We start from the raw sequence: 19,495 nt of genomic DNA on the forward strand, positions 1-19,495 counted from the left end.
AATTCTGAGTTTATTCTCTTTTTGCTGATAAGTGTTGTAAATTGGGCTTTTATCCTCATAATGATCCCTTTTGTCTTTATGTTCACATGCTATTGGACAAAACCCAAAGTTAATTTACTCGCCGGGTGCACGCCAGCTCCCTTCATCATCTTTGCGTTCGCCCCCCCGAGAACCTTCGACTTTTTTTTTTTTTTTGGCGTGGAAGGAAGAAATAGGGAAAGTGTTGAGAGGCAACAATCTGGTGCATTGTGCTTGTTAGCAAAGCAATCTACACAAATAAAAGTCACAATTGAGGCAGAGGTATTCTTGTCAGAGTGCAATTTTGGCACCATGATGACAATTCAACGGCTATGCTGTCTTTTTTTTTTTTCGCGCACATTATGACTTGTAAAGTCAAGACATAAATGCCCAAAATGTCGTGTGTCTGTCAAACATCCAGCTGTGACACTTACTGCCAGTTACTCTCTCAATGCCCCATTGAGTGACCTAAATGTCAATTCAAAAAGACCAACTTTGTACAAAAGTAATTGCCCAACTTGACTCCGTTTGGCCACGCACGATGATGATCGCCGTGTCGTTTGCTGTGATTCTCACCTAATATAATTATCTTTCAACGTTGACATGTTGTGGCAGTTTCTTAACCCACCCCCCAACGAAATTGGAAACAGTTTGAAATGCTTTATGTAAATACTGTTTCCCTGAGGGGTGAGAGAGGAAAAAATCTGCATATATACTCGACAATATGTAAATAAATAACGGAGTGAAATTTTGAGAGAACCAAGCGACGTGGTTTGTATGTTCCTCTTGTCCTTCCTCCGTTGCCAACGGAGCAGCTAACTCATGGTAAACAAACACTGCCGCTTTTCAAAGCAAGTTAAGTACGTGATCAAGTTTTTGTCATATTTCGCCACAGATTTTTCCACTGCGAATAATTCTTTTATTGTGTGGATGCTACACTCGCTTGTCAGTTAGCATACGCTAAAATAATATAGCAATGACTAGCTTGGTTACCTCCAGTAGTTGGGTCTTGTCGTACTCTCTGCGGTGGGCAAAGATGCACTGGCTGAGCACCGAGTAGAGTCTTTCCATCTGCTCCACGCTGAAGCCCTCACTCTTCTTCACCGCCATGTCGAGTAGTACCTGCAAGTGGAAAAATACATTTACGATAAGCTGGCATACGTGTGCGCCAGAAATGGCGGCCGTTCAAAAACAGGTGTGACAGCATTTGGAGGTCAAAGGCGTACAAAAGAGCCGCGGATCCCGGTGACAGTTAATTAAAGCTAATCATAATAAGAAGCAAGTTTGCATTTCACGACGACTTTAATTAAAACGTTGTGGACAGTGAAAGGCCCTTTTAATTGACCCCGGTGTGTGTACGCGTTCAAAATGCACAGCTCATCACAATGCGCCCACTCAATTCGACCGAGGCACATTAATTAAAGTTACTATCAATGGCGGCGAGAAAAAAAAAAGGAGGGGAGTTGTCAGAGTCAGCTTTATTGTCAATTCCTTCATGCCAAGACACACAAAGAAATTAAAATTACGTTTCCTCCATCCCACGGTGACGAGACACAGGGGGAGAGAGTTCAGGACCCCAAAAGCCTAGAGATCACAAACTTCGCCAGAGGCGAGCAGTGCTTGCATCCCACCACAGAGTCCCGGCATCATTCGTCACGGATGTAGACGCGCGTTCCACCTCCTCGCGATGTTCCCCCTCGTACAATGGCCCGGTCTGCCCGATAGCACGCTAGCCGCTCCAGATGCACAGCAGTTACGCACTGTCCGGTTCGTAGATCTCAGCAGGCATGTTGATGCCCAGTGATCGAACGTTCGCCAGAAGAAAGGAAGGCACGGCGGGGCGAGCTGGGTTGGCCGCCAGCCTGGCCCGGACAGCCCCCGCTCTCGCCCCTCTTCAGCCTCCTCGCATACCGCTTCCGATGTTTCAGGACGGAGCAGACCGAGCGCCTTTAATGTCCCCGCTTCAAAGTCCAGATCGCCACAAAACTCGCTTTTGCTGATGTCAAGCAGAACCAGCCCGCTGTACTTGTAGCACAACTCGGTGCGACGAGACGAACACACAAAACTGTCGGACAAACCCACATTAAACGACAAAACAAAACACCGTTCGGGACAGAGAGAGGCCGCTGCGTGTGCACGCGCCGCCATCTTACCTCTAGGGTGAAAGGCGGTGACCGTGCGTTAAAAGCACACAATGTGTCAAGATGAAGTCAGCCGACGTATGGGATTTAATTACACACACAGGCTTAAGCCAGTCTGATTACAATGGATGTTGATTACATTGAAGGGAAAGACGGAAGCAACAAACAAACTTGTGCTTCCTCAATGATACGGTCAAGCAATTGCTTTAATATAACAAAAAGTAATTATGATAGTAAAAAAAATAATTAGGGACGTCCTGATCACATGATCAAAAATAGGGCCTGATCTTTATTTTATTTATTTCACTGTTATTAAAACACTGCAAAGAGCATTTTTGCTTTTCCAAGTGAATCAAAGTTAGCCCATTGTTATTCCCGTGAGACGTTCTCCACTGCAACAGCAGATTAAGCGCATAATAACTTTGACAGTATTGTCACTTTCCATTAGACATTCTGGCAGTGCAAGACAATGCCCTCGCTAAGATGTGACAAAAACTGCCCCTTGGCCTCTAATAAGTGCAAGTCCCTTGTTAAGTAAAAAGCCAGCGCCGAAGACTCTTATAAAGTCCCCCCCCCGCAAAAATAATAGTCATCATTAGAGCCGCAGTCCAGCGAGTCGTACTCGGCACATTTTATTGGCCTATTTTCATACGGTAAGCGCGCCAAAGGGGAGCGAACGAAAATGGAGCATGGCGACGTGTCAAAAATCTGCATAAAAGCTTTAATTGCCGTAATTACAGTCCATCTTGACAGTCGAGCCACCGAGTTTGTCACCCTTACGTTTTGGGTGCACTTTGCTACTTTACGGCGCACCTCCGCTCCTATTTTACGTAGGATCTTCTCACCGTTTCCCCATTTCAATGTTTTATAGAGCTCCCTCCCCCCGAAGCAAATTTTATGTTTTTTTTTTTTCCCCCATTCTACTCCCACCTCACCCTGCCTCCCCGTTTGCCTCGTTTCCGCTCCATTCATTCCCATCCGCGAGGTTCTTTCTCCCCACTGGCTGCGAACGGTCTGATTGCGCTCCCCTTGCCTTTTGTCAGCTTGGTCAGGGGCCGGGCGGCAGCGTGGGGTAAATGGCGGCGGTGTGTCTTACAACGCGCTTGTTGATTGAGTGAACACGCCGCAACACAAAGGGGCAGTAATCCCGTGCGGTAAGGATCGCCGCCGACACGGGCCATTTAACCCCAAAGACCCAACCTGTGAAGGCCTGGCTCTGTTCGCTGCTGCCTATTTTGACCCGTGTTACCTGCCTTGTTATGGGTCTAATGTAGCCACATTCTTTTTTTACGAGAGGTTACAAGTATTGAGAGGGAAGGTAGAAGAAGTGCGTCTAATTAAAGCCTGCAGTGGTGGAGATCATTGGAGAGGCTAGCTAGCCACGTGTACCGTCAGCAGGGACACTATTAAACCGCCGCTATCTCGCTCCGCGATTCCAATTCAAATCCTTTCCGAGCAAAAACAATAAATGATAAATGAACATCGGTTTCTTTTCGCCTCGGCGAGGGCGGACACTGATTTTAAAAATAATATTCTGGTCCGTGTGGTTTATTGCGGGGGGGGGGGTTCACACAGGTAATGCAATATAGATGGTGTTAGAAGGGTCGGGGACAATCACGACAAATCATATTACGACCATCGTCTCGGAACATTAAAATGAGAAGCTCGTCCCTTAAGGGGAGGAACGGCGAGAGAGATCCCTACCGGGGTTGTCAACTCATCGTAAAATATGCAGCGGGGCACGAACCGGCTTGGCTTCCAACGTGGAATCGCTGGAAAAATCCCCACGACATTTGATAACTTGTGAATTATGCGCGCTTGGTTGTAAAAGAACAAAAAAAACGGAGTGATGTGCTTTAAAGGTCTTTGTGCGAGATCAATGTCAAAATACTCCGTTAAATGGGGGGGGGGGGTTCATTCGTGATTATTTCGAAGGACTTCTGGCACTCGTAAAGGCTATATCATCAAAGGAAATGAAACACCTTGACGTCCAAAATATAATATCGGAATGGACACAAGATGTACTTTCCAACTTTATTCATTACAGATTAACCTTAGCAACATTTCGTAACTTGTTTTCATAGCTAGCCTCTGTCAAATGAAGCTAACACAAGCGCCTTTTTCACACCGCGCATCAAAGCTGTCCTTTTCCGATCATTGTTGAGTGGTCAAAGTTGAGCTGTGGATTTTCTCAGCTTCTTAAGCGGGATAGCGGCTGTGTGGTAGTGGATAGAGGAAAGCGTGGGGTGTCAAATTCAACAACCTCCGAGTACAACTCAGTTCAAGAATTTGATTATATTTCCGTTACCAAGGTTCAGAAAATAATCAGAATTTTTGAACTGTAATGTTTTTCCTAACTCGATCACCAGAGTGGTACACTTTGATACGGTGGTGGAAGGAAGATCTGCAATCTGAATGAAAACCTGACAGACTGGACCCGAGGCTTGGTGGCAATGCAGCACTACAGTCCCAGAATGAAGAAGAAAAAAACATCTAAAAACATCTAAAAATGCCATCTATTTTTATTGGCAGATGATGGACTCGATTTCTCTTTAGGGACGCAAACGTGCTTCGCGGGTGAATGGGGCTACCCCCGCTGTGATGACTAAAAGCAAGCGCCAAGATGACAAAATAAAAATTGGAACATGGCACATGAAATGGTGAAATGTCACAATAGCGCCACGACGTGCCCCATGCTGTGCCAGCGGTGTGGGAAAAGAACTCATTTTGGCCAACTGTTAAAAGAAAAACAGAATCGCCAGCAATAAGTGCGCGGTGAAGCTCCAGATTGGATATTTACTCCGAAAAAATCTCATCAGCAATCATCTGTGTTCGGTTTTTTTCCACAATAGGCCGATTGTTGGGAAAGGGGAAAATAGCGCTAAAAATACGAACAACATCGTGGCTCTGAAAGACCCAAACTCGTACTGATGCCCTCAAGCCTGTGACCAAACCACTGATGGTATTTAATACAGAGAAGAGTTTCAGAGCCTCTTCCATCATGTTGACAGTCGCGAATAATGAGCACCCTATAATCAATGAAAATAACCGAGGGAAGGCTGACATCCACCACGAGTCCTAATAAACACCAGCGAGCATAACGCCGCTTAAACGGCGGCGCTCGTTCCCGGCGCCAATAGGAAATTCAATTTGTTCCGTAAGCCGGGGGATAAAAAAGCAATTATTCACAGTCTCCCTATTTTCACGATCTGTTTCTTAAAGATAACCCAACCGCCCCCGCCCCACGACATGCTTTAGCCACAAGCCTGCAGATTAGTGCCGCACGTTGCTGTTAGCCGCCGTGGCGGCCCGTCTGAGTCCAAAAGATCGGGCCAACTAAAAGGCCTGCCAATCACTTTGAGTGATGGCGTTGACGCCGTCTTCGGCGTGGGACTCGGCTAAAAAGCTACTCGATAATGGCTTGATGGCTCTATGTCACTTGGGAAGGGGGTGAAAAAGTGAGTGCGTGTCAAAGGAGCACTTCTTTTATGCCAATTACACCCCGCGGCCACCCAGCCACTGCTGCGGCGATGCGCCATTGAGCCAAAAAGGTACCAATTTCGAGTCCACTTGGGGGGGGACCAAAGTAGCAAGCACCGGGGGTTCGCTCACATGTTCTGTTTGGGTGAATGGCAGCTAATGTTTTAGTCATGACCTTGTTTCCTTGCCGCATCTGTTGATTGATAGAAACGTAATTGGCACCCAAAGAACTGCCACCCCAAAAAAGGATGAGCAGAGTTGGGATAAGCCCGAGAAAAGTTATTCATCTGAGAAGGACAGCTGACAAACCATCAGCTTGAAAACAGACCTATAGATGTCGAAGGGGCGCAGTCGTCCGTAAAGGGGCTTTACCATCCTGTATAATGTAAATCCCAGTCTACAAAAAAAAAAAATGTCTGCTTTGTTCGGAAAGTTTGAGTAGGCTTTGTGAAGGGGGCTCAATGACAAATACAAAGAGTGATCGGCACAAGGCCGAGGTAAAGCTACTTTTTATGAGCTAACCTTCGTACGGCAGTCGTTATCATGTCTCCCGTCAATTTACGATGTGCCCGAGCGTGTTCAATCAACTAATTGCAACAATTACGGCCCTGTCAGAAATCAGTGTAGCCCCGATTAAGATCCTCCAGTATTTTATTTTGTAGTCATATATTCTCTTCCTTTTCCTCCAGCCAATTCAAGAACCATAGCCTACTTGAGCTCCACCCTCTTTTTAAATTTTTAGAAAATAATTGAGTGCATTACCAAAAGTTGCTGGTGATCAACCACGAGCGGAGGAGGCGGAGGAGGCGGGGATACGGCGTTGGGGTCGTCTTCCGTCCTCGCGGCCGCTGCTTTCAGCTGCTCCGACGGGCTCGTATTGCATTTCTTCGCCTTGCCGTCACCTGTAAATGACATCAAAGCTTTCATGATGGCAACCAAGCGAGCGATACTCGCACTCTCTCACAATCTCCCCCCCCCCAAAAAAAAACTCTGCAGTTGAAAGGGAGATTTTACTATAGCGGAAGATGGTAGACCATTTAGAAACTGGGACCATTTTCTCAAATAAGACCAAATGGGTTCTGGATGACTGGATGCGTACACTTCAAAGCAGGCCAACAGCACCACCGTGTGATGCCGTTTCATCTCTGTTTGACTGTCGGCATGGTTTTAAGGCTGCAAATCTAATTCCCATTTTATGTCTGCACGGTAAACCCCTAAAAAATTGCGCCACCTCAACAACCGTGTCAAATGCAGATTTAACGGGTCAACATGCGTATTCTCTCTCCAACTACGTACCTTCTTTGTCCGGATCATCTTCCAGACCTTTGTGCTCCTGATTCTCGTCATTAATGCTCTTGTGCTCCCCCTTTGACGCTATTTCATCCCTCGTGTTCTGAGGAGTCCTTTTCTCGCTGGCCTTGCTGTTTTCCTCCAGGCACTGAGAGTCCAGACTATCCATGGAGTCGTTCCCATTCACTTGCGCTAGCTGGAGAGCCTCAGAAGAATGCAGTTTTTCATTTGGAGGTTTTCCATCAGTTTGCCTCTCCTTGTCTGCTTGGGATTGGAAATCGTTTGTTTGTTTTTCCAACTCCTTTCCAGTGTCAGTAGAGCCGCCCGGGGGCTCGTTGGAGCTTTCCTCCTCCGTGGAGGAGACGTGGGGGAGATGACCATTGGTCTGGGGTCCCGGGGTGTCGCAGGAAGACTCCTCATCCAGCGTTAGACATGAGTCGCTGGGCCCTGGCGCTTCTATTTCAGCCTCCACTTTTTGTACTTCTACTCCCTTTTTGTGGTGTTTATGCTTGCGGATGATGCCCCGCACCCAAGATTGCCGTCGGCGGAGCTTCCTCTTGACATGATCTGTGAGGCAAAATGACAAAAAGAAAATGGCCATTGAATGACACGTCTCAGTTGGCGGCCAACAGAAGCTAGCTAACACTTGCTGTACTCCAGCAACAATCAATAACGAGACTGACTGGCCACAAAAACTCATAGAAAAATTACTTGTGGCAGCAAACGACATTTGTTAAAAGCCAGTTTTTCACAAATTTCACTGGGATCAATATCTGAGAGCACTGCCAAGGCTTTATCTTAAAAGTGTCCTTCTAGCTCGGTTTGTTTAAAATTCCTGACATACCAAGCTAAATGACAAGGGTATATTCATACTTGCCCTTCTATTGTAGAGTTTTAAAATGTATGGCAGAATCTTAAGTGCAATTTTTGTACTGTAATGTTCCGATTGAAGTGGACAAAATTATCCTAAATTACCTTTTTATTTGAGTTTTATGTCAAAGTCTGGTTTATTGTCAATTTCTTCACATGCCAAGACAGACAAAGAAATCGAAATTATATGCCAAGTTGTCAAACTGCAAGACAGTTCAGTTTGTTTTGAACTCTCACTATTTTCTTGGGTCTTAGATTATTTTTTTCTGCACTGATATGCTAAATGGACCACGGTGGACTCATTCAATCAAGTCAAAGCCATTATAATTCTGTCAAGGGCCAGTGGACTAGCATAAATCAGACAAAAGATCCTTGGTATAATTAATAATATATGCCCCATTGTGATTCTCAATGGACACTAAACGCTCAGGTATGCATTAGCCTCAATTAAACAGTGCAGCACGCTCCCTGCTTTGGATTGGATTATGACCCATTTAAAATAGATTTTTTTTATATTCATCATTAGGGCTAGGTCATGTCTAACCTAGGCGGAGATTGTAGACAGAAATCAAATTCGCTGTTGTTAACAGAACCTTGCATTTTCCCTTCCATGCTGCCCAGATGTCTTATTTACACAAAGAAGAAGAAAAAAAACCCCACGGGAGGTTGGCTTGCGAGGGCTTAGCTATCACCATCAAAGATGTGTAGTAAGCACCCGGGGGAGGAAAAAGGTGAGACGGAGTAGCAGCAAGTGACTCGTCATAGGAAGCTCGTAAATGATGCATGAAAATTGTCAGAGCATGAACAGTGGAGCGCAGAGGGGGGAGGGCGAAGGCAGAGAAGTCAGTCTTAGTTCCAAAGCTCTTTTGTAGTAGTAATTAAAGCCCTCGTTACATTTGCTGGGCTGTGCCAAATGTTACGTTTGTGTGCGCCAGTTAAAGTGAACGCTGAGCGGGGGGAGATGAAATTTCATGCCGGCATCCAAAGTGCGGTACCGGCAATTATTAAGTCGATAAATCATTGCAGTGCCACCAACATGAACACAGCTCGGGAAAGCCTTTGGGTGCAATTATGAATTGGGTGTCTCTGAATGACTGACTGATTTCTTTACTATTTATTTCATCGAATTATTGCTTCAGTGATCTGGAGCGTTAAGAGGTGAAGGGACTGAAGGGAACCAAGAGGAGTGGAAGTTGTTACATTAAACGCTTCTGCCCGCAGGGGAGATTGCCAGACGTTTGGTTTTGGGATTTTTAATTTCGAGCCAAAAACCTCTGCCATTGTTCAGTGGCGATAATTTACATTTTAAATGTGACTGGCAATGCGTACAAGGTGTAGCCCACCCCCGGTTTAAAGTCGGACATTTAATTGCAAGTCATCGTATTTTGCTGTCTCGTAGACTTGCTGATCATGCGTAACTTTGGAACATGCGTCTTAATTAACGGAGATCACAAAGCCTTCGCTTTTAATATGACGCGGCAGCTCTTCAAGTTTATGATGAGGTTACTATAAATAGTCACTGACACAAATGGGTCAACAGATCATGTCTAATTCTCAGCGCGCTAAAGACCATAGACTCTCCATTTGACAATTAGGGCAGCGGAGGTCCAAAATGTCTTAAGTATTTTGGTTCTCACTTCAGAAAGACCACCAAAAAAACGCTGAGAAGATAATTTACATATTATACACATACATATACTGTAGTATTCGTTATTTCAAAATTCTGCACAACCACTGCCAATAGCCCAACTTGGGAAATCATCCAATCTGTTCGTATCATTCCCGATTCACTCCGACACACCTCTCCAAACTTGAACAGATGCTCTCTTGTTTGCCTGGCGCATGGCGTACTTTTCAACGCAAGCGTGTGTTTCCATGGCAATCAACAACATTTTCCCTTCGGTCCCAAGAGGACTCCACTCTGTAATTCTCCGTGAATTCACATTTAGGACACGGGGGGCGAACACCGGCGTGCATTCATGGCGAGGGAATAAATTATACTGTAGCGTTTTGGGGTCGAGGGAAAAAAATATGCTTGGAGCTGTTTTTTGGGGGCGGTTGACTAGTGTAATTTAATTATCATATGGGGCACTGGCGCATATTTGATATAAGATTCCCAATAGCAAGAAAATGTGGGCTATGGGTGTTGCCTGGGATTTATGCCACAAAAATGCAGCTATGAGACATGATATTTATTTCATAAAGTAAAGAAAGAATTTATGGAAAGAGAGCTTAGAAGTCTGATGGAAAGATTTTAGGCATTTAGAGGAACAGGAAAATTCGCTTGTGTATTTTAAAAACTGTCAAAAAAAATAAGCATGGAGTATCAGACTATTTGTGAATGCCATTGTAAATTGCTAAGAGCTAGCTTGCCCTATTGATGGATGACTTCACCTAATTAAAGAAAAGAACAGCCTACGTAGTCGCAACTATGCCAGGAATGAACACGAGTAAACACCAGAGAAATGAGAAAAATCATACCATTGTGAGTAGAGTTGTCGGAAAAGAAAGCGAGCAAGGCCGTGAGAGTGACTCATGGACTGCAGGGTCATAAAATGTAAAGACAGCCATTTGTCAAGCGAGGTGACACGTTGCGGCGACACTTAATGAAACGTCCCGATCAATAAATGATACCATCCCCGGCTTGTGGAAATGAAGGCGATCAGTCAATTCCCTCAATTGTTCCCCCCACTGCCGCCAACCAACGGTTTGTTTGCTTTTACTTTCGCTACGTCTCTCGCCTAATGGCATCCCGCACGATAGCATCAATACTGGGGACGAGGCCGCGGCCGGCTGTGCAATTTCATTGGCTCACAAGGCAACATTTTTCAATCTCTCGCATAAGAACACCGAGACGGACGGGAGTTAAAAGAACTTGGCGGAGTCTACGTCTGCCTCAGGGACATCGACCTAGCCTTCTGCCGTTTCTTCTATTCGGTTAACAATGGGTGCTTAGCCGCTACGTGAAGTCCATCCAAGGAGTCCGGAAAAAAAACAAGATATAAAACCAGACTAAATCTCAGTATTCAACAGAGTTCCAATGCTGCATTGTCATAAAAGAAAGCCGAAGTTTGAGCAATTACTTGTTAGCATCAGTAAACATCTGCCAAGGATTCAGGTCTTTTCTTACAGGGCATATAGTTTATCACAGAACCTTAAATTTGATTGAAAAGATTCCTCCAGCAAACAACATGTCCTTCAAAAAGAAAACATTTACTTCAAGGAGAGACTCGAGATATAATAAAAGCGAGTTTGCGCATTAAGGCTACAACACATAAAAGGATTAGCGGGCATGTGAAACAGTTTTGACATGAATTGTTCGCGTTGATGTAGCCATTAGTAACCGGTGTACCATCGTAGAAACGACGATTTGATGCATGACAACGAACCAAACGAGAGCGCCACTGGAAAAAAAATCATTACTAGCCGAGCTCCCCTTGACTATAATGACACGTCGTTAGCTACAAACCGGGGCAGCTATATGCGAGAGAAATGCACTTTGACGCGACATTTAATGGCTATGTCCGCGATTAGTGTGAATAAGTGAGGTTCTCCCAGTAATTTGAAGTAATTAAAAACAATCGGTGCGCATTTTAAATTCTTACGGACCGGTGTGGGGGTTTAATGCAAGTCACGCAGCGTCTTATTATGGCAGCTAGCATGGTCAAATAACTAATATGTGGCTGATTTTATTGCCTATCCTATTGTTATGGGTGAGAAAATGTGCAGTGTGAATTAATTTCAGCTTTAAACCTTCTCAACAACCACGGGACCGCAGCCATAATAGAAATAAAATGTTCATAGCCACACATATTTGCATAATTGGAGAGCTGTAAAAAGATGTGAATCACTGAAGAAAAGGAGGCTAAAACTTTGTTTACATAACAGTACCGTACACAATTTTTTGCAAAAGTCAGTTTTTACTCCATCGTTGGGTAGCAGCTACGTTATGAGATGCCAAAATCTGCCACAAAAAGTAGAAGATCATGAGTAGCATTCACGAGTGGTGTAGTTTGAAAGCAAAAACCTTCTGTTTCCGTGTTGCTGTTCAAAGAACACTAATCATGTGTTACGGTATTATGTTTGTGCAAGTGTTCCTGTCAAACGCAACTGAACCGGGCTCCCATTACACTGCTGGCGGCATCGCAGGAGCTGAATTTTACTGAAAAGCACTAATCAAAATATGTCAAATTGGCTAATGTTTTAAATCAAAATGAGTTGAAATATTGAACCGCCTAAGGAAAGTTGTTCAGATTGGATATGGGTTGACTGTGTAGCACCGGTCAGCCAATCCAAGGGCAGACTAGCTTTTTACACTTCCAAGGGCAGACTAGCTTTTTACACTATCAGAATACAATTTTGACATGTACGGTCATAATTAAAGAGATTGGGGGGAAAAAGGCCCGCAGACACAGCGGTAGACAGTAATGTGACGTGCAACCTAATACGATCAAAATAATGAGGATTGAGATTCATTTGGCTTGGCGCTGCAACCATCCAAGAGGCGTTTGTGCCCACCAAATGGCAGCTAAGCTTGGCGTCGCTCCCCCAGCGCACCAGATTGCCTTTGAAAAGTCTTTTTTTTTTTCCCAGAGAGAAAGGCGTATTCTAATATCGGACACTAACGCTGCAATCTCAAACTGGAGATGGGTTCTTTGTACCCTGCTGTTCGTGTTCTAATTTTAGCCCCCTAAGGAAGGAAAAAAAGGTCCCATTTGTCACCTGATGTCGGTAGCAGGCCACGTTAATAATGGAAACAAGCTGCCAAAATGAGTTTCCTGCATATACCCGACCTTAGTTAGCCTAAAGCGACAAGCGGCTAACTCCCCTGGGATGACTGTGAAGCCACCGAGCTCAACTTTGGTGAAAATTAAAAAAAACGTCATAAACGATTGAGGCCATCGTTTAAAATGATTAGCCCATTTAAACTTATTGGGGTACAGTTCAGTTAAAACAAACACTACAAATTTGAACTCTCTGCTATGGTGAATGGAAAATACTAAGACTGGGGTTATTAAAGAAATTATTTGAACAAAATATCAAATTGGTGGAATTATCTTTGTATTCTATAAAACAGTTATCACCCCATTTCCTGGATGCCTACTGTCTGTCCTTTATGTTCTGAAAAGAAATCAAATCCAGGCCATCCTTTTATGCAGTAACTACTCCAGCCTAATATAAAAGGAAGCGTGGGGTGTTTATTATGACTTTAAATATCCCATCAAGGCCTGGCGATGGATTGACATTGGCAACGGGGAGGAGAGACGCCCGTTTAATGTAAGATGCGCGGTGGGGGTTAGTCGCAGCGGTGTTCCAGCCACAAGAGAAGCCTTGGTGGCTGTTGCCTTGGGCAGGCAGGCTATTGACTGATGCAGAGGACGCATTATGCAGCGCATCATTATTCTTCTCTTTTGCAAACACTGACGATACTTGTGTGAAAGGGATGCATCGTGATGGTAAAAGAACAAAGGGACATCAAAAATCATCAGATGTGAATATTGAAAGTGGCAATCAATAGCGAAAGGGACACGGGGTGGGGGGGGTGAACAAGCAAGTGCCATTCGAATAAGGAAAGCGAAGAAGATTTAATTATAAATGAAAGGATGGCACTTGCAATGAACTTGATCCTTGTGGTGATGCACCATACGTGAACCCCGAGCTGGGGCCTCGCTAATGGTCCTGTGGGGGAGGAAGGATGGGGGCGGGGGAGTGCTCCCACCTTTGGTGTGAGCGAGCGAGTGGAGAGCAGAAGCGGGAGCACGGCAAACATATTCCGTCCATTCAAGGTCTTCCCACGCATCTATCCATGGCAACCAGGTTTGTCCAGCGAACGCGAGTGCTTTTCACACCCGCTTTGCAAATATATTAAGCCTTCAAAAAAGTGTTTGTGTAAATATTGAGTGGCCCTCATCATCGCGCTGCTTGTTATATTGGAATGGCGCGGGCCAGTCGCGGCACTTGACGAGAAGAGGGAGCAGTGGATCGAAAACAAAAGTAAATAAATAAATATATCGTGTCAAGTGCCAAGATAACTGCAGGCTAAGATTCGCGATAAACCCGCACTTTTAAAATGGCTACAAAAAAAATCAATGGGCTGCCAGGAAATGGTCAAAATGACCCTAGAATTAGCTAGTGTGGTCCAAAATAACAGACACCTCGTCGTCTTTTCTGTCATGGCTTTGTCAGTTGAATTTAAACACCATTCAACAGCGCTGAGAAGAACAAAGCATGAAAAAGCAGACCGGTGCGCCATTTCATTTGCCAAGCAGTGCCAAATTTTACCGGCTGCACTTTTTAGCCTGTCATGTCATTATGCACAATCACTGATCAATTAGACTAATAGCTGCCCCACTGAGAAGTTCCAGGTGAGAACAGGATGTCGATGTCACAAATTAATCACCCGACTTAGCCTAATTAATTGACGCTTTCAACAGAGGGTTTCAGTAATAACTCTGCACGACATGCTTCTGAATAAACTCCTTCATACGAAACTTACCGTCCACGTAAGACTCAATATCGAGTTGTTTTTCTGTACTACTTCCATCCCGTCATTAATAAAAATGTACATGTGAAGGATTTGGACCTGGCTTGATTTATAGCAGAAGAGAAAGAACGCTCACTAGGGGTGCTGCTCATGGAAAACAAGCACCACCCTGTGTTGGGTACGAGAAATACAGCGGAAACTTGAGTGCGTATTGTAAGAAGCCTGGCGGGCATTTTGTGACTTAACATGTGAGCAGTTGAGATGACATCCCCGTTAGTTTGCCTCACACCTGCCATTTGCCACAGCTGGTCATGTAATGGCCCCGTGGTGTGGTCATGTTCCGAGTGGTTAAGAGAGGGGAGGACCCCGCTAATGAGGCTGCTCACTAGCGTCGACTCCCCACAGTGTGTGTCGTATACAACTGGTGGGCTGTAATCATGTGACACATCGGGCTGCTGTTAAGAGGCTCAAGGATTTTTGGGGGGTTTCATTTCTTGCCTGTGTATTTGTGCAGTTTGTTTATGTATTTGTATTCCCTTTGTTTTACTGTGCTGTCTGTTGCGGGGTCGGCGTTACTAATCGCATAGCATGGATTAGATTTAAAACAATGAAAGAGATTGTTTTGTTTACTTTTTTAAAGACAATTACTCCAAACGAATTAGAACACTCAATTAGGGCACTCAAGAGAAGAATATTCAAGGGCTCCAGTGTGTTTCTAGTTTAACAGCAGATATCTTGTTTATACAAATGCACGACACGAAAAATGGTTTTAAAAAGTGTGACTTACTTTTGTGTCAAGTTCCAACAATAATCATTTCTTTACACTTGCCATCTATTGTATGGCAGGGAATCCAAACTATTTCTGTGTGCGTGTCTTTCTTGCGGTACTCACAGCATGTTTTATTGTCGGTGGCCTCGCCCTGAGTGCTGGCCTTACTCTGCTGTTCCGCGGCACCGTGACTCCTCCTGTTTCCGGGAGGGCTCGGAGTAGTTGCTGCTGCTTTTGATGGTGATGCTGTTCCTGGTGGTGATGCTTCAGCCGCTGCTGCTGCTGTTGTTGCTGAAGGCTGAGTTGGCGTCTGCTGGTCTGCACATCACAACGGAAGATTAGGTTATACGCCCGTATTGGTCTTTATGCAGAGGAGTGGCATTACATTAGTATCAATCAGCAGAGAGAAATGGGAAGTGGAGACTCATTCTGGACAAATTGAGCTCAGAATGGTAGCTTCAAACTAAAATGGGGAACTTCCTGTGGATTTTCAGCCACGTGTTTATTAGGCTTTCTTGTGGTCCTGTCAATGACAAAAGTCTATCGAATCCTGTTTTCTACATTACTATTTACCCCGCGTATCTTTTGTGACATTAACAATGTTATTTTAACCTGTGGAACCAGTTCTTTGGTGGTAACATTTTAAGCATCAGCTTAGTCTCTCTTTTTTTTTTTTATACAATAGTCATTGTCAGCTTGAGTGTCACAGCACACTAAAAACTGAGGTGGAGCCGGTCCATTGAAGCCCTCCGAATAACGACATTTTCATTTCTCACATTTATTTTACCACCTTCTCAAGTCCCAGGCTTGCCGCCAGGAGTTCGCTACAACCCGGGTGTCATGCAAACGACTCGGCTAATCGATAGCGTTATAAAAAGACCTTGACTAAAGGATGAAATATTTAAAAGCGCTACGATTCTTTTGCTGACTATCGGCTCGAACAATATTCGTGCCGCATGTTAAAATAAGACTATTGCAAATGTACACTAATTTGGAGAGGGCACCCTAAGATGATTTAAAAGTTTAAATATGTTCACTTTGTGACTAGCAGATATAAATAAACATTGTTAAGCAGGAGACTCTGTGTTCTATTGCACTTACTTTAAGCGGCCATGCTAATTAGGCAATTCCTACAGGGGCAATCGTCAACTGGAATATTTGCATACGATTACACACCTCACTGCTTTAATATTTGACAGGATACATAAAAAAAAAAACTCCTCGGATGTACATCTGCTTAATCGCGCCTAATCGTAACCAAATCTGCTGCCGAAGCATAAACAGTGGAGGCCTTGAAGTCGTGTTCCGGAAAAATTTAGATTATGGCACACCTATCTATCGGGAATTTGGAGGGGAAAAGCACTGGGAATATTTTCCGGATGCACTAAGTCAAAACCGCAGAAAATCTAAATTTACTAGCAAGTGTGTCTTTGAATTTACTGGCATAAGAAGTACAGAGAACACGTCAAGGTTCTCACCATTCTTCCTGCGCGCCTCCTTGATGTCCTCGCACATGCGATCAAATTCTGGGTCGAGCTCCGAGGAGAAGATAGCGTGTGCTGTGTCCTTGAGGCTGCATGCTCGGTGCCTGATCACCTTGTCTGCAAAACAGAGAGTAAGAACATGCATCTCCACGTTTTGTACACTAATCTGATCGACGGAGCACTGCCGCGAAATGGAAGGGAAATGCCATAAATCACATCCAGCTCCTCAAAAAAAGTAACTGAAAATAAACCAAATCAATCAGTATTTCACTGAATGTACTACAAAGACAAGTAACTTCATGTTCAAACTACTAAACTTTATTTACTGCAGCTGGAAAAACAACAATTTATTATTTGACATCCTGTGTTTGGGCTAAAAAAGTAGTAATGTGTTCTCCAGCACACCATGTCTCTGATGTCCCCGGGCATCATTAATCCCCCATTTTGTGTGACTGAAAGGACGAGCCTAAGAGTGAGGCTAAAAGCGTATCCACTGTAAACAGGCTGCCTCTCATTACAGCCAGGCGGAGGTAGGGAGAGGTGGTGGAGGGCTCGCAATCTGCCAGCATTTGTCTAATTGGACGACGGCTGCGTAATGGTGATGGAGGCAGTGTGTGTACGTGTGTGTGTGTGTGTGTGTGTGTGTGTGTGTGTGTGTGTATGCGTGCGAACATTACAAAAAAGGCCTTTCAGAGGCTTCTAATGACAGCTGCCCTGCTGGGAGCTCATCTGCGTCAAGTCTCTTATTATTACTATTTACCAGCACTTCTAATTTGCTTGATGGTAAAAAAAAAAGCTTCTTTATGTTGATGCACGAGTGACACATTCGCCTTCAATTGGACAATTGATATTAAAATGTCGATTTTTGGGGGCGACTATATTCCAATGCTACATAGTTTACTGTAAAATCACATTAAAAACGTGCACAGAACTGCATGTTTACAAAGTAACCATATCTTTAATTTAATCTAATTTAATCCCACCTATCACTGCTAGTTAGAACAAATTGTAACCCCTCAACAAATGGTAAATCTTAGACAGCCGCCAGTGCGCAGCCAATTGCTTTAATGAACGAACGGAAGCAAAATGAACACGGAACAAGCACATTCATAAACTAATTCAACGGCTGGAAGTGACGCTTAGGGGCACTCAACAAGCAGACCAACTAACAGTTAGCCGGTTAACAGCCAGCTGCTATCCGGAAACCCAAAAACAGCCAACTCTCCTCTCTCGTTCATGCTCAGAGGTGTTGTGTTATTTTTGTTTTGAAACATTATTTTTGTTTTGAAACAAACATAACTGGAGTGCACATAAGGTCTTGGTTTGTCGTCTTTTTTAACCAGTCTAATTGCATTTTATCCCTTTTAGTGTAGCTTTGTTAGATAGCTGCGCATGCGGACAATTGACGGCACACTACAGCCTAATTTATTCATTCAGCCCGGCAGAAAACCGCTTCCCATTAAGCATCGCGGGCAAAGCGAGAATTAAAAATAGTTACTTGTGCTGTACGCTGCTTTCAATTCATATCATTCATTCTGTGGCGCCACTGTCACTAATGTTCCATTTAAGCCTACATGGACATATTTCACCAGCTTACACAAAATACAAATGAATGTGTGAGCCAACAACGGGCCTCTTTCAATGTTTGTGCATAGATTTGTCCTCTGTGATGTTCTGGGCGCTCAAGACCGAAAGAAAAGGGGTGGAGTCGGGGGGTTAATTCTAGCTGTGAGACAAGAGATGAGATTAAATTTTCATGCATATGCAAGCCTTCCACATTTTCTACACGGCAAACGGGGAAGCGGGGAAGTGACTTTCTTCATCTGAATTTCCGACATGTGCATAAAGGCGCTAGGAGCTTTTGTAATTACTGCGCCTGTAGGCCCACTTAATAAGTCATTAGATTTTTTTTTTTTTTTTTAAACCCTTTTTTTTTCATTTATATTCGCTCAATCACTAATGGAGTGCAAAATAACTCCAGAAACAAACCATCAGAGTGAACAGATTACGGGTGTGTGTATCTTTATACGTGCCTTCGTAGTTCGTCTCACCTCCGGGATCCTTGTCGGGATTATACTCCAGCGCATTGCTGCAGATAAGGTCGATGTCCACCAGAAAGTCCTTGGCCGTCAAGTACTGGTGCTTGTCAATCTTGGTCATGACGGTGGACAGGTCCATGGGCTGTCCGATCACCTCCAGGTAGTCTGACACCTTACGGATGCATGATATAGTCAGATTGTGGAAAAAAAATTGAGAATAAGAATCCTTTGGTTTTGCTTTTGTCCTCACCTCCTCGATGTCAACAGGCTTGCTGAAGATATTGAAGCGTTTGTCGGTGGCCAACCGGTTGGTCACATCCCTGAGAAAAAGCCGGAGCTCCCGTAGCGTGTTTTCCTCTTGCTCAGCCAGGCGACGCTGCTCCTCGGCGGACAGCAGACTGGGGCCCGGGTCCTCGGCCACCGGCAGCACCTCCTCGCACCGCTCTACCAAGGGCAAAAGGCAAAAATGCTAAACATTAGGGGTGTAAATCGCGGGTTTTGTCACGATACGATATCATATCGATGCAGAGAACTACGATACGATATTTGCCGATATCTTAAAGCCTGCTGCGATTCATTCACGATATATCACGATATAGTGCTCTACAATCGATTTTTTTTTTTTAAATAAAAAATATAGAACAATATCCTGATTTATAACAATTCATACGCAAAATCAACAAGGTACTGCAAACTCTTTACTTTGATGTGGTGTTTTTTCTTTAAATGTGCGGCGAGATTTGTGCTCCCTGAATATTTGATCACCGCATGGCAGGATTTACAAACTGCACGTGTCTTGTCCGTTGAGCCATCTTTTCTTTGGAATCCAAAGTGCTTCCAAACGAATGACTTGAAGCCTAAAGGGGAGCAAATTTCCTCATCTTTTTGGACACTAGCCATAGCACCAGCCCAGGAGCTGC

General features: G+C 44.3%; 1 protein-coding gene across 3 annotated transcripts in view; it reads right to left on the bottom strand.

Moving 5' to 3' along the window:
- Positions 1 to 19,495, bottom strand: part of atad2b (ATPase family AAA domain containing 2B) — a 30,370-nt gene that overhangs the window by 2,011 nt on the left and 8,864 nt on the right. For 2 of the 3 annotated variants that reach the window (XM_061269776.1, XM_061269775.1), the window contains exons 21-27: positions 18,826 to 19,019; positions 18,570 to 18,747; positions 16,531 to 16,653; positions 15,176 to 15,370; positions 6,936 to 7,496; positions 6,402 to 6,541; positions 1,012 to 1,140 (exon numbers count right to left, since the gene is read on the bottom strand). In XM_061269776.1, coding sequence (XP_061125760.1) covers positions 1,012 to 1,140; positions 6,402 to 6,541; positions 6,936 to 7,496; positions 15,176 to 15,370; positions 16,531 to 16,653; positions 18,570 to 18,747; positions 18,826 to 19,019 — 1,520 coding nt within the window. The remainder of the gene's footprint in view (positions 1 to 1,011; positions 1,141 to 6,401; positions 6,542 to 6,935; positions 7,497 to 15,175; positions 15,371 to 16,530; positions 16,654 to 18,569; positions 18,748 to 18,825; positions 19,020 to 19,495) is intronic. The other variant, XM_061269777.1, reaches the window with a different exon arrangement.

Source organism: Syngnathus typhle, linkage group LG22, assembly GCF_033458585.1.
Source record: "Syngnathus typhle isolate RoL2023-S1 ecotype Sweden linkage group LG22, RoL_Styp_1.0, whole genome shotgun sequence".
Classification (NCBI taxonomy): domain Eukaryota; kingdom Metazoa; phylum Chordata; class Actinopteri; order Syngnathiformes; family Syngnathidae; genus Syngnathus; species Syngnathus typhle.